Source organism: Geotrypetes seraphini, chromosome 7 (genome assembly GCF_902459505.1).
Source record: "Geotrypetes seraphini chromosome 7, aGeoSer1.1, whole genome shotgun sequence".
Taxonomy (NCBI): Eukaryota; Metazoa; Chordata; class Amphibia; order Gymnophiona; family Dermophiidae; genus Geotrypetes; species Geotrypetes seraphini.
This window is the reverse complement of record NC_047090.1, coordinates 29,926,157-29,942,344: the sequence shown is the minus strand read 5'-3', so window position 1 is coordinate 29,942,344 and position 16,188 is coordinate 29,926,157. Positions and strand designations below refer to the sequence as shown.

The following is a 16,188-nucleotide window of genomic DNA, read 5'->3' as shown; positions in this document are numbered from 1 at the left end:
AATAAAACAGTTTCTTCATCATATGTCTCTTTAGCTATAAATGACAATATTATTATTAAGACTTAGCCAAAAGGAAAGATTTATAAACTATGAAGAGTTTTACCTCATGCAAAATTGTCATTTCTTTAATAAGACATTAACTTTTTTTTCTGAGGCCCTCCAAGTACCTACAAATCCAAAATGTGGCCCTGCAAAGAGTTTGAGTTTGAGACCACTGCTTTAAACCAAAGCAGTGTACAATCAACATACAAAATATTAAACATACGTCAAGCAAGCAACTCTTCCAAAACCTAATGCATTGAACTCCCCAGCTTCACTTAAAAGTTGACACATGCAAATATCTCTTCAGCATTTAAAAAAAAAAAATGAAAAAATATCCCTGGGTTTACACAAACACATTTGCCCACTCAAAACCAATCCATGACGGAGAACATTGACAACCCTATACGCATATATGATATAGTGTTTACTCTGTCAGTGGTCAGTCTCATCGCATTTTCTGAACTTAATTCTCTGGTCGGATAGCACTGTTTCAACATGTCCCAAAACCAATCTGGGGCCCTATGATATATAGGGTCTGATGCACAATAGACAGAACCTTGAATTGCACCCTTTGCTACACTAGAAGCCAATGCAGCTGCTTCAAGATTGGTGTAATGTGGGCCTTTTGAGACACACCTACAATCAATCGTGCAGCAGAGTTCATGAGCACTTGTAGTGCCTTACACTTTATTTGTGGTATGCCAAGATAAAGTGCATTGCAGTAATCTAATTTGCCCCAAATGAGCATCTGTACCACAGTGCAAAAATCATACGGCAGGAGTATTGGCTTCAACTTGTACCGCAAGATCAATTGTGCATAACCAGACTGAATGGTCTTCAAGATCATTGTCAACGTCAACGTGGCATCCAACCAAACCCCTAATACCAACAACTTCTGTTTTATATCCAAATAAAGAGTTTGCCATCAGACAAAAAATTTGTTAGAATAAGAACAGCCAATTATTCGAACTTTGTGAAAGTCTTCTCTATAATTGGACAGCATGACGATAATAACGAAGATGAAGATGCAAGTGATCAATTAGGTAGCACTACTAGTGCAGAGGATGATGATAGCGTATTCTTTGCTATACAGAAGTCAAGTGTTTCAGGCATGTCGGAAGGCACCAGTAATATTGCAACCTGGCCTGTAGCGAGGAAAGTTTTTATCAGAATGAACAATCCACTTTCTGCTGGTGCAGGATTCATGACTCGTGAGCGACAGCCATTGAATCGTAGAGCAACAACACCCCCCCCCCCCTTTTTATCAAGCTGCGTTAGAGGGTTTTTAGCACAGGCCATTGAGGTAAGTGCTCCAAGGCTCATAGGAATTCTATGAGCGTCAGCGCAGGCTGATGTGGTAAATGCTCCAAAAACCTCTATCACAGCTTGATAAAAGGGGGAGGGGAGGGTAAAATTGCTGGGGTAAAAATGTTAGCAATAGTTGCCTTCATTGTAGTTAATGATACTTCTTATTTAATAAGTATTTTAGGCAATAACTTTCTTACTTTTACTTAAGTAGATTTTTTAATGTGTTCTTTGCTGTACTTTTTACTCTTACTAAAATATACACCTACTTTGACTTTGACTGACATACTTTGACCAACATTGAGCTGTTGCAGCAGCAACAAATGTGGTTGCAAAATCCACCATGAGGTTGCAAGCCTTTGTACTCTAAACATGGTGTACAGTATCCCACCACCTCCCAGATATGCGAGAGAACAGGCTAAAGTGCCATAGGGCCTGTATAGAGCTTGATGACCTGCAGACCCTGTATTGAGTCTTCAAAATATATCTACATTTACAGTTATATCTATATGATTTATCACAATTAATTAACAAAAAAAGGTAAACTAAAGTGGTTTACAATAATATAACCAAGGGAACAGGGAAAACCAAACTAAAAGCCAATAAAAACGGACATGGTAAACAGATTATGACAAGGAAAACAAACTAGACACAACTGGAATTACAAGGGAGGAAAATATTTACAATATATAGTGGGGAGAAGGGGGGAGAACATAAAGGACACAACAGCTGATCCTATACTTGCTGTTTAAGAAGGCAGTGGCACCAGATGGATTGAGATATGGTAGCATTGGTAATACTCAAGTACCTATGTTGCCTACGTCTTAATACCCACCTTGAGACTCTAACTAGGCTTTAACAGTGAGAAACTAAAACTGGAAAGCAACTCCCGTACTCCCAGCATTCCTGCCTGGGATCCCCAATAACCAGGCTCAACAGTAAGCAATCAAAACTGCCCACTAAGCCACATTACCAACTATGGGGCACCATTCCCTATGGGTACTGCCCATAAGCTCAAGGTCTCACTAGCCCCATATCTCCAGCTAAGGGGAGAGCATACTACTGTCAACTTAATCCATGTCTCAAATACTCCAACCCCCCAAAAACAACCCTCTAATTCAACAAGATGGCATCTCTATATGCTAGATTGAGTACATGTCACGTACAACACGTGCCGCCAATATACTATGAATACGCCGTTATACCCCTTACCTCTATTTCTAGTAAAAAGTACATACCCTTAGTCCCTAGGCCTGTGTAATGTGAGTATACACCTTAGTCCTAGGGCAATACAATGTGAATGTACCCTATGAAAATGCAATATGAATGTACCTTATGGCAATATAATGTGAAAGTATGCCTCGAAACTTTGTGAATGTCTCACTGTAACTCGTTCTGAGCTCCTGGGGAGGATGTGCTAGAAAACGAGTTAACTAATCCAGGCCCAGCTTCATATGTAAGATTTCTTTGCTTCTGATCAGCAGATTGAAATAATATGTACTTTTGACCTTGAGCCTTCATATGGAGGATAAGAAGAAGCCGGGTGTCCAGTTTTACACTTAGCTTGCAGCCTGGGTGCTATGCCAAGAGCTGACCACATCCTGTCACGAATAAATGCACGCTCAGGACCTCGCTCATAAAGACTTTTCTTACTTTCTCCATCTTTGAGGAAAGATCTTGATGAGTCAGACCCTCAGTCCTGTGCCCCCTTTGATGCTTGTACTGTAGAAGAGAACATGTTAAAAAATATTTACAGGGACATAACCATTTAAAACAGCCAACTCCCTGACAATGCCTTACGAATATTTCTTCTTTTTGTACCCTACTTTCCCTTCCCCAGTCTCCAAGTCCCCCAGTTGACCCAGTCTCCAGGTTCCCAACACTGGTACACTTCAACTTATCATCTGTGTATGGCGTCGAACTCTATGGAAGGACTGTCTTGTTTTTGGGAACTGGGAATGGACAATTGCTTAAGGTCAGTACCCTGTGAATGAGATTCAATTATTTTTAGGTTTAATCTGGACAGAGTGCATTCACTTTATTTACTGTCGTTAAAGACTTAAGAAGTCTTCATTCAGAAGAAGTAATCTGCTCATACTTACCTTGCTTTTCCCAGGCAGCCAAATGCTTAACTTTTGGAATTATAAGTCACTATAGAGCAAAGGTTATGCATTTTATACTGGGGTGGAACTGTGGGATGTGGAACAGTTTGGGGGAGGGGGGGCCTAAAAATTCAAATGGAGAAATTCGACCATGCTCTTTCTGACTTACTTGTACAAGTATGAATGCAGAAACATTACGAATAACTGTAAATAGCTAAGTTTGCCATTTACAATTATGCCAATATTTTTAGCATTCCTTCTTGAATGCCTTCCATTGAAAATGAGATACTACAAAAAGGCAGAATAGTCAAAGGTTCAAGAGAGGGGTCGCTCAGAGGGATTGTTATACCCTACCACACTAAACAGCAAAATATTTTGTATATATGGGGTGCCCTCAGTGTGAACGAGCAGCAACGGGAAACCAGCTCCAACGCTTCACAAAACAGGCAGAGGTCATGAACCCCCACCCGCACACCATCACTGGGCCCCCAATGTGTGCAATAATTAAATGAAGTGGAAACACTCACAACTCAAATCAAACAATCAATTAGGGTGAAAAACAAATGAAAACCTCTAAGCGGCCCCTAACAGAACCAATCCAGCCAGCTCCCCAGCAAAACTTCGAACCAAAAATGAAAAACAAACTTAACTGAATGTGATAAACATATCTGAAGCACAAGAATAAAACGCAACAAAACACCAGGTTCAACCAGCCTGGTTTCGGAGACAAGCCCTTCTTCAGGAACCCATACTGGAAGCTGTGAAGATCCGAGTCAGCTGGAAAGTCAGCTGACTCGGATCTTCACAGCTTCCAGTATGGGTTCCTGAAGAAGGGCTTGTCTCCGACAGATGCCCCTAACGTGGCCTCACACATTCAAATATATATGTGCATTATTTTTATTCTATTTTGTAAACCACATAGAATTTAATGGTCTAGCGATACAGTACTCCCCTGAAATTTGCAGGGGTTCTGTTCCAGGAACCCCCGCGGATTTTGAAAAACTGCAAATATGGTTTTTATAGGCAGGAGAGAGCAGCTGGGGCACAGCCGGGTGCAAAATCACTCAGGGTATGCTCCGACCGCCTCTTCCTGTTGCTAAAGTCAGGCTACACCAATCAGAAGCTGCTTTGACACACAGCTGCTGATTGGTGTAGCCTGACTTTAGCAACAGGAAGAGGCGGTCGGAGAATACCGCAAATTATTGAGGCCGCAATTCGTGAATTCGCAGGGGAACAAAGATTGGAGTTACCAGATGTCTGGATTTCACCGGACATGTCCGGGTTTTGAAAAGCCTCTTCAAATCACGTTGGGGCAGGGAGGAAGTCTGCATATGTGCGGATGCCTCGCGTGACGTCAAGAGTAGACAGCTGGGGACGGAACTAGGTGGGCCTGGTGAATTTTTAGGCCTGACAGCTGTGTCAAGCTTTTATTACACTCGGTAAATGCAAATGCTTTGTCTCCAGAATATTAAGGTGAATTTTTAGATTTGAAACCTGAGTGAAGCTTCTGTGCTTAATAGGTTTAGGAACTACTTAAGAATTTAGAGCGAAATTCTAGAAACGGTCTAAATGTAGGCACCAGTAGGCATCTAAGTCAATTAACATACACCATTTAAAATGGCAAAAAAAAAAAAAAAGGCACCATTAAGGCGCCTAAATAATACACGCCGGAATCCATAGGTGCTTTAGGCAGCCTAACGTCACTATGGGCGTGGCTATTGCCAGACGTGGGGGTTAGGCGTGCTAAAGTGCCTATACAGGTGCCCATTCATGACAAAGACAGGCCCGGAAAACCCAGGCCTACATTTCCGGCGCTTATCTTTCACAGAGGCGCGATTCTCTATAGTGCAGCGTCACATGATTGACATGTGATCGGCGACTGCTTATTAGGCGGCCGCTGATATCGGCGCCCTGTAGAGCAGGGCTGCCCGAGTCCGATCCTCGAGATCTACTGGCAGGCCAGGTTTTCTGGATATCTGCAATTGCATACCAGAAGGCAGTGCAGGCAAATCTCTATCATGCATATTCATTGCGGATATCCAGAAAATCTGGCCTGCCAGTAGATCTCGAGGACCGGACTTGGGCAACTGTAGAGAATCCGGGCCTTAGGGGCTCTACAGTGGCATATTTCAGTGGTTCCCAACCCTGTCCTGGAGGACCACTAGGCCAATCGAGTTTTCAAGCTAGCCCTAATGAATATGCATGAGAGAGATTTGCATATAATGGAAGTGACAGGCATACAAATCTGCTCCATGCTTATTCATTAGGGCTATCCTGAAAACCCGATTGGCCTGGCAGGCCACCAGGACAGGGTTGGGAACCACTGGCATATTTGATAAGTTTTAACTATTGCACTTACTTTTATCCTATGGCGATCTATATAGTAAAGCCTGGTTGTTTCCGGTATGAACTCATTTTTGATTTAAAAATAAAAAATGCAGTTAAGTTTTGGAATTGAGCACTTCAGTTGCTCTTGCTGCCTCATTAGATGATAATCCTGTAGCCTAATTCAGGATTTGTAAAGTTCAGCTGTGTATAGAGAAAACTAAGCACAAGGATTGCACTACCATCTTACTATTACATAACATCTAATTATTACTGTAATGAAAGAGCAGATGTTTCTTCTATTATTTATTTAACTGTATTTTAGGTTCTGCTTGATGAAAATTTGAAAGCAGACTGTCCAGAGGTTTTATACGAAATTGAAGAGGAAACTCCAGTTTTTCATACACTCGAATTCAATCCGGTCAATCGGAGCTACATCTATTTGCCAACTACTCATGAGGTAGGTACCGTGTTTCCCCGAAAATAAGACAGTGTCTTATATTAATTATGGGCCCAAAAAACACACTAGGTCTTATTTTCGGGCTATGTACATGATCATCTCTCCTTCACCCCAATTCTTCCTCTTTCCTTACTCTACCTCACTTGTGCAGCATCTTTCCTCCCCTCTCACCCATCCCCTTGTGCTTTCCCTCTGCAGCATATTTCTATCCCTCCATCCCTCCCATCCCCCTGTGCAGCAGAACCCTTGCCCAGCTTCTATCCTTCCCACCCACCACTGCGCAGCCATCCTTTCCTCCCATCCGAACTGCCGACCGCGCCCTACATACCAGTACCTCCATCCAAATCAGCGTTGGGCCGGCAGCACTCTAACAGGCTGCTTTGGCCTTGTCCACCAGTGAATTCCCTCTGCCGTGCACAGGTTTGGGAAACCCTGATCTATCAGGTACTGCTTCTGAATATGTAACTGATCACCGCTTCTCTCTCTCTCTCTCTATCTCTTTCTCTCTCTATCTCTTTCTCTTTCTCTCTCTTTCTCTCTTTCTCTTTCTCTCTTTCTCTTTCTCTCTCTCTCTCTCTCTCTCTCTCTCTCTCTCTCTCTCTCTCTCTATCTATCTATCTATCTCTCTCTCTCTCTCTCTCTCAATCTCTCTATCTATCTATCTATCTTCCTTACAGTATCTCATCCCTCAAGGTTCAGCTGTCTTTCATGCTTACAACCACTCTCCACTCTTTACTTATGGGAACAGATTTCGCTTCTGGCCCTTCCCTTCTCCTCACTTCTACCCCTTAGCCCTTTGGGAAGAAGACTAAGGGCCTGAGTTCCAGGGCAGGACTTGACCATACTATATGCTACATTTTTCCTCCTTACTGGACTTCTCTAGTTCCACTTCTGCCCAGACACCAGCTCTGGGAACATCTCTGCATGGACTTTGTGAAAATATGGGTGCCCCATCAGCTTTTCTACTTAAACGCATGTATTCAGCCACACAATTTTATAGTCACTGTGTTCTATGTGCAAACCATGCTTTATACATGGGAAATGCTTAATGTCCCATCTCTACCTAACTGTTTTATTGGTAGTGGAGATTTTTTTTGTTAAATATTTTTGTTAAGTTTTAATAAATAAATAGAACAAATCCCCCCTCCCTAGGGGACACAATCACCATCCCCTACAATCCCAGAAATTAGATGCATGTAAGGCCTGATTTTCTAAAGGGCACCATTCGAGTGTCAATCACGCATCGGTGGCCTTTGAAGACTAGTTTTCCTGACAGACGCCTGAAATGTAGGCCAGCATGTTACAGGCCTACATTGAAGGCACCTGCCTTGCACCTACGGAGATGTGTAGGGATGCTTACCGATGCCCAAGGCCACTTCAGGGGGAAACCATGCCTATGCCACGCTTTGGGCATCCATAAGTGCCCCTACGTGTCTACATAGATGCATGACAATGTAGGCCTCCTTTCTCACCTGAGGTTTTGTTTTGTTTTGAAATGTGCATCCTGATTGGCTGCCAGGCACGGGTAGGATGTCTACCGCCGCCTAAAATTGGGATGCACGGTTTGAAAATCAGGCCCATTTTGGGTTTCAAAAAACAAATTGGAAGAGCACAGTGTCCAGATGTGAGAACTGTTACCTTGCTGACCTATGACAGGATTTCTTTATGAATTTAACTTGTCTAGGTCTGTCATATACTTCTTGGAAAGTACAGTCTTTCTTAGGGTTACCAGATATTCAGATTTCCCCAGACATGCCTCCTTTTTTTTTTTTTTTTTTTTTTGCAGGTGAAAGAAATAAAGGTTGCAAACTGTGATAAGTATGAATCTTGCAAAGTTTGTTTGTCTGCGAGGGACCCATATTGTGGATGGTGCCATGCACAGAAAAGGTTTGCAATTAAAAATAATAATAATAATTCTACCAGGGATTTTCAGTCCTGGTCTTGAGTATCCCTAGCTAGGCTTACCAGAAGTCCGAATTGTTCCCGGACATGTCCTCCTTTTTTGATTGTACGTAGGGCTCCTAGGTCAACAGGAACTGTCTTTTGCGTTGTGGGGGTCAAACGAACCTCCCGAGCCTCGTATGTCAGCAAGCGATGTAGCTGATTTCTCCAATGCCAGTAACCACGGACAATATTTAATGCAAGTTAGAATTGCAATCCTACTTGGTCAGATTGTTACCCAAGCATCAGCACTGGGTATCTGTGTTCATACAGTATCGAGTACTGTCCCAGGAATGCCCACCCTCCCTTCTTCTGAGTCAGCAATATTTCATACTGTTATATTCATACAGTGTTAAACAAATTCCCTCTATTGGAATTGTGTTATTACTTTCTGTATTAGTTGACATCTTTTATCAATATTTTATTCAATTCTCACAACTATACTTTATTAATGCATCCCTGTGTTTATGTATGCTATGTTACCCTTTTTCTTAAAGAGTGTGTGATCACCTTTGTAATACCTTGCAATAATTAACACTATTGGAAATATATTAGTAATTTCATTTCTCACAGCCCTTGAGGACAGAGGTTGGCCATCCTTATGCTAGAAGGAACAAACTTTCCCAGTGCTGCGGCATTCATCAAGTCATTCACATATCAAAGACTATAATTTTTTTTAAAAACCTATACTGAATTGCCCTAAATCTTATATATCGTATTTGCCAGTGTATGGTAAATACTTTTATTCCCTCTAAATAAGCTTAAAATATGGGGTGCGTCTTACGTGCCAGTAATCAAAATTATGAGTTGAAATTTCAGTCAGTCTAAAACTTCTGGTTTATATTAATATACCCAAAACAAAAAAATGACCCTGAGATAGCCACAGAGAAGAAAATCCAGAAGAAACCAAAAAACACTGAATTGACGATGTTCCTGAAATGGACTTCATTAAAAGTTTAAAAGTTTCACAAGTCAAAGGTAGCAATCCACATAGAAGTAAAATAATCCACATAAAACCTCGAGGACCTAGTCCGCCAAAAGCTTTGAACCCAACACGGTCCATGTTTCGACAAGATAGTCTTCTTCAAGGGTCCCTGATAGTCCTAAGGTAGTAGATACGTGGCCAAAACAGTGCAAATGCGTGGAACTCCACAGAGAACGCACTACATGAACCAAAAGCAATATATTAATATACTATCGCATTGTTTCTGCTCTCTCTCAGATGCTGCGAGGTCTCACAAATACGCACTGTACACGCACGTCACGTTGTTTCTGGGTTTTGAGGATGAAGATTAAAAGATACCTAACTACAGTGTTCCTTAGTAACATTTTTTGTAGACATAAATAACTATAAAATTAGTACAGTAAATCATTATAGAAATTCATGAAAAAATGTAGAAAAAATTTTTTTACGCCAACAAATATGGTATGTGCTTTTGATTATGATTCAAAAGACCTAGGAAAAGCATGACTGCAGGGCAGTGCAGGTATGCTTCGCCAGTTTCAGTTTCTTTTCTAAAGCGCCACGAAGGTAAGGGGGAGGGAGAGAGATAGATTTGGCCAGAACTAGGGAGGGAGAGAAGGGACTGCGCGCCTTCCCTCCCTTAAGTTTCTTTACGCCGTGAAGGTAAGAGGGAGGGAGGGAGATTCTCAGGCCACTGATGAGTGGTGAGGTGGCGAGAGGGAAGGGTGGATGCTGCAGGGACGGGGACGGGGCTGTGAAGGGGATAGCGGGGACGGGATGGTGAAGGGGACGGCGGGTTTGGGGACGGGGCAGTGAAGGCGATGGTGGTCTGGTGACGGGGCAGTGACGGGGACAGATTTTTTCTCCGTGTCATTCTCTAATGCTGGATACCAGATACAGGGGGAGGGGAGAAGCTGGACTGTTTGTGAGGGATAGGGAGGAAAAAAAGAGAAGGTGGATTGTTGGAGGTGGTGAAATGGTGAAACAGGACTATGGGAAGAAGAGGGTGGCATAGGGTCTTGAGCTGCCCTTGGGGTAGGCGGTGCATGATTGAAGGTATGCCTAGGGAGTTGGATGCCCTTGGCTCCTCCCCCCTTGTGTGTACTGCTCGCTTTTAAGAAAAATTTTAACAAAAATATGTGTTGAAAAATGATGACTTCTAGATTATTCTTTTTTAAACCTCTAGAATCAAAAGTATGATACTTAATGTAAGTGTTAATAGGCATACTTCAAGGAGTAATTATACACACAGATATACAGACAAACATGCCAGCCAGTTCTGACAAATGTGTTAATTATAGGTGCACGATACAAGAAGAATGTTCACATCTGAGTAATGCTGAGACCTGGTTGGATATTTCAGAAGGATCTGATCAGTGCCTCGCTATCCAAGTCCATTCCAGCCGTCCAGAACAGGTTTGGAGCTCTATTTCATGCATTTATATTTGGCACTTTTCTTTAAAAAAAAAAAAATCTTTATTCATTTTTAAACTTATAATAAGTGTGATAACATATCCATACAAATAACCATAAATATATCACTTAATAATCAAGAACGATACATATAATATTCTCTTATCTCCCCCCTCCCCACCCTTATCTATCATATAAACAATACTTATACAACATTTAACAATAAAAATACCCTCCCTCCCACCCCATAATTGAACTTGTAAATTTAAGGGAAACAAGATTTTTCTAATCATTACAATACTTTGTTAATGGCTCCCAAATATCTTGAAATTTCCTGAAACAACCCTGTTGTATTGCAATAAGTCTCTCCATTTTATAAATATGACATAAGGAGTTCCACCAAAAATTATAATTTAATCTATTCCAATTTTTCCAATTATATGTAATTTGTTGAATGGCAACCCCAGTCATTAGAAGTAATAATTTGTTATTATTTGTAGATATCTGACTTTTTGTTCTCATTGCCATACCAAACAGCACAGTATCATACGATAATGCCACAGGGTTATCTAATAAACAGTTAATTTGGTCCCAAATTGATTTCCAAAAATTCATAATGAATGGACAATAGAATAATAAAGTCCCTGCTTCGAGATGACAGTGCCAACATTCATTAGACTTAGAGCTGTCCAATTTTTGTAAATGAACACTTTTCTAATCTCTCTGGCTGTGACATTTCACAACATCATATGTTTCTTTCTTTTAGTTTGAGGTCGCCGTTGGAAATTTCACAGGCCGACTTGAAAACCGTTCATCCTGTCATGTGAAAAATTCAGTGACTAATGCTGTACTATGTGCAGGACAGTCCACAAAGTGCTCCTGCATTGTACCAGCTGCAGGGCTACGGACAAACGGTAGGCATAGTGAAAGCTTATCTGCCATCTGTTCTTTTTTATAAATGAAAAATAGCCCCCAGCTTCCCCCCTCCCCCACTGACAGCATTAACCCTCTTCTGATCACTGTCTCTCCCCCTCCATTGACAGTACGCATTCTCCTCCAATCACAGTGCCCCCACTTAAGATCGACACCTGACCCACCCCTCGATCCCGACCCCATCAGCACATACCCGGGGATATCTCTGATGTCATAGCGCCAGGGGTGGGATTAATCCCCATATGCTTCTGCCCCGTTGCTGTGTGGATTCAAAATAGCAGCTCTGACCCCTAGTGGTACTGTAACCAGGGTTAAAAAATTGTAAAGTTTATGAAAAATAAATGAATGACTCACTTAGGGGAAAGGGGCCACGATTTCCCTGGGGTCTGAAATAGTTGAAACTTGGTTTTGATGAAGGGTGGAGGCTGCTGTGTGAATGTGTTCAGGGGAAGGTTCTTTTGGGGTTTAGTTGAGTTAAAACCACTTAATTTTAGTGGGACTTCAAGGCAGGGGCTTTATGTGGAGAGCTGCCAGAGTGAGGTGTTTTTTATTTTTGTGGTTTTCTAAAACCATGTTGTGTGGTGAGGGTCTTCAGAAAGAGCTCAGGGAGCTAGGAAAAAGGGACTGGAGGGATTTATTTGGCTGGAGAGCACCTCTAAGCCTGTTTTGGCGAAGGACTGGATGATTTTTGTGTGATTCTGGGGTCTTGTGGTGATTGACTGGCTCCTGCGAGGAGAACTTTGAGACTTAAGGCTTGGTTCTCTGTTTTAAAATAGCTAACAAGCTATTCAGGAGCAGGGGTTTCCGAAAATTGATTTTCTTGTTGTTTTTGTCTCTGTTGAGTGAAGCTGCTGCTTGGTGCAGAAGCAGGGAGAGGAGAACATCTTTGGGCTTTGGCAAAAGCTGCAGCACTACCTCTAAGTGAGGGATTTAAATTTGTGCTGAACGGTAAAAGAAATATTCAGGAACCCTTAACCTCCCCGTCCCTGTGCAATTCTACTTCTATCTGCTGGTGGGAGGGGGACATAGAAACATAGAAATAGACGGCAGATAAGGGCCACAGCCCATCTAGTCTGCTCACCCCAATGACCCTCCCCTACCTTTCTCTGTGAATAGATCCCACGTGTCTATCCCATTTGGCCTTAAAATCAGGCACGCTGCTGGCCTCAATAACCTGCCTCAATAACCAGCCAAGATGTTCAGACTGGAATTGCAGGACTTAAAGAACAGGCATGCCCAAATATCAACGCCTGTTTCATGACACAAAAAACAGTGGAGGAGGTGGCCTAGTGGTTAGAACTGCTACCTCAGCAACCTGACGTTGTGAGTTTTGTAAAATCCCCTAGTGGTGATGTGATGCAATTACATTATAATTTAATTACAATTAAATGTATGAGATGTTATAATCATACTAGTGTTTAAGCCCGTTAATTAATGGGTGCTAGAATAGATGTGTAGACTTTTAACACAATGGGTCGCTGAGGTGTTTCTTTCTTTCTTACTTTATGTTTTTTATCTCCCTCCCTGCCCCCCTTTCTTTCTGTCTCTGTCCCCCTGTGTGTCTCTGTCTCTTCCCTGGCCCCCTGTCTTACTGTCTTTCTCCCTGGCTGTCTATCAGTCTTTCTTTGTTTCTGTATCTTCTCCCTTCGCGAGTGTGGGGCAGTTGTAGGCGCGCAAGCGCACTCCTTCCGGCCACGGACATACGGAACACGCAGGTAGGAGTGCGCATGCGCTGCTTAGGGTTTTATCTAGTCATTAAGCCCGTTACATTAACGGGTGCTAGAATATATGTCTGTCTGTCTCCCTCCGGCTGACTCTCTCTCACTCCCTAGCCCCCTTTCTCTGTCTGTCTTTCTGTCCCTCTCCCTGCCCCTGTGTCTTTCTTTATGTCTCCCTCCCTCCCGCTGTCTGTCTGTCATTTTTTCCCATTTCCCTGTGCAGCAGCATTTCCATTCCACTTCCCTATGCAGCAGCAGCAGCATTTTCCTCCTATCCCCCCCCTCCTTCCTGTGCAGAAGCAGCAGTATTTCCCTTCCCCTCCAGGTCCCTGTGTAGTAGTAGCAGTATTTTCCACTACCCCCCTTTCCCTTCTCTTACTGCGATCTGGCCTGCTCCGTTTGGCCCTTCCCCCTTCTTTTACTGCGTTGTCCTGCTCGATCTGGCCTGCTCCTAACCCTCCTATCCGACCCTCCCACCGCCGACAAACCTCCTGGCTCCAGCCGCATAGGCAGCACTTTAAACACGCTGCTTCGCGGCCTTCTACTGCCGATTTCCTCTCCCGCGTCTGTCTCCGATGATGTCATCAGAGACATGGCAGAGGAAATTGGCAGTAGAAGGGTGCGAAGCAGCGTGTTTAAAGTGCTGCCTACGCTGCTGGAGCCGGGAGGTTTGTGGAGGGTCAACGGGCGGAGCGGGGCTGCTCTCCACCACTCAGTTGCTGCCACTGGAATGCAAAGAGGGCCGCGAGTGTGGGGCAGTTGTAGGCGCGCATGCGCACTTCTTCCGGCCACGGACATACGGAACACGCAAGTGGAAGTGCGCATGCGCGGCTTAGGGTTTTATTATAGAGATACAGATGGTTCAATAGATTTTTCCCTTCAATTCACACCAACACAGAGATTAAACATTTAAATATTTGCATTTATTTGTTGCAACTTAGAAAAAAACCCAAGAACAATTGAGGATGAAAGAAAACTAAACAGGTATGACCAACAATTGTTATCAGATGTTGTTTAAACAAGGTAAATTTAAATTTAGATATAAATGAATAGCAAAGTTAATTTACTATTCATGCATAATCAAGTTTATATTAATGACTTTTATAGTTAGTGATAATATTCAAACCTCAAACAAACATGTCATGCTTTTCAATTTAATACCAACATTGTTCCAGGATATCCAAAACCACATGTAATTGTTTGATTAGCTGACTCTTTTAAAACCAGATAGTGTTTCTCAACCCCAAAGTTTATTAAAATACAAAAAAGTATATATGTGTACACATAAAAATAAAATGGTTTTTTTAAAAAACTGTTTTCACCGGTATCACCACATTCTTGCATTGGGTACCACTGAGCTGTTGTCCTATCACCTGGCTGGAACCAGCAGCTCCTCTGAAGATCTAGATGGTTGCTACTATCCTATCTGTAAATAAATGAAATGAAGCAAAATCCTAACCTCCCTGGATGAATGCAGGCTAAAGTCAGTGTCTTCTTAGGCTAAGACCATGTATTTCTAACTAAATATGCAAAAGAACAGATAATTATTTTATCCTTAAGCTGACCCCTCCAGGACCCCCCTCCCCCCAAAAAATGTTTCTGATATGAAATCAGTTCACGGAGTTTCAACACCCACATTCACACAATATCTGAACAACCTCAGCTTTATCTGTATAACCAAGTATCTTTGATTCAGAAATAATGAAACTCCTCAGTAATTATCTCACAGTCTCCTCACACAGAGCCTGCTAGTATATACAGTATCAAGAATATTGACTTGAAACAGCTCTGCACTACAGAACTTCTTAGAATTCTAAGACAAAGAGATCACTCTTAAGGCGTTAAACCTTCAGTTCTCAAAATAACATTCAGTTCAAGAATAGTTTTGGTTTCTCCAAGCTTCATACAACTGTGTATACTAGTTAAGGTCTCAGCAGATTAGTGATCAGAAAAGACTGCAGGAATGCACTCCAGCAGAAAAATAGCTTAATCCTAAATTATTTGCAAATTATTTGCTGTAAATATTACTATTAGGCAATCTGAGTTGAATTATTGGTCCTACACAGTGAAGGGATTAACATTCTCTATTTCCCAGTACTTAATACTTCCTGTTAGCAACAGGAGTCATAAAAATCCAGTTTTAAATCCTAAAACAAAAATAAAAGTTCTTATCACTTTTCCTTTGAAAGACGACTCCAAAATTGATTTAGAAATTTCAATCAATCATGAGCACTAGTAGGAATCAGATAAGCTCTTGACCCACACTCACACAAACTACTATGTTATTATGTAAACTCAGCTATATCCTGCTTCACAGCCTTCTCAATACACACCTCAGCTCAACAGCCCATAAGCAGGTTTTATTTGCAGCAATTCTCATGAAATCAAACATTTATAGGAAATATTCTTTCAAAAATATCCACTCCTTACACACACACACACATACAAATTCCAGAGCTGACATACAAATTTTCACTCAGCCGCACACCATTTCCTCACCAATTCCTTGTACTTCCTTAAACTCTGCTCTCCAGCTCACAATAACAGTCCTGGGGCTCATATTAAGACAGCTCCTATTAAATGCAGTTTCCCCAAAGCTTCCTGCCTCTTATCTCTTTGATCTCCCTGCAGCTCCCAGGCTCTGTGCATAGACTCAGCCTCTGAGCAGCTCTCAACATTTCCCTCCTACCTCTCCCCTGTAAGTGCTTTAAATTTGTTATTTTTCCTTCCTATTACACTTTGATACCAACCTGTTCCTTGTTCTGGGCAAGTTACTTAACACTCCATTACCACAGATATCACAGTTAGATTGTGAGACAGATAGGGAAAATACTTAAGAGTACCTGATTTCTATTCAATGAATTGTAAACTGCTTTGGGTGAAACTCTTTGTGAGCCACCTGAAGGAAAGTAATGAAACCCTGCTGAGTCAGAAGGGCGAGACTCAGGAAGGGAAGAATATTTCTGCCCTAGACTGGAATCATTC

General features: G+C 42.1%; 1 protein-coding gene across 1 annotated transcript in view; it reads left to right on the top strand.

Moving 5' to 3' along the window:
* Nucleotides 1-16,188, top strand: part of PLXNC1 (plexin C1) — a 128,561-nt gene that overhangs the window by 24,795 nt on the left and 87,578 nt on the right. Inside the window, exons 2-6 of the mRNA XM_033952774.1 lie at nt 3,188-3,322; nt 6,100-6,234; nt 8,021-8,121; nt 10,441-10,555; nt 11,319-11,466. Coding sequence (XP_033808665.1) covers nt 3,188-3,322; nt 6,100-6,234; nt 8,021-8,121; nt 10,441-10,555; nt 11,319-11,466 — 634 coding nt within the window. The remainder of the gene's footprint in view (nt 1-3,187; nt 3,323-6,099; nt 6,235-8,020; nt 8,122-10,440; nt 10,556-11,318; nt 11,467-16,188) is intronic.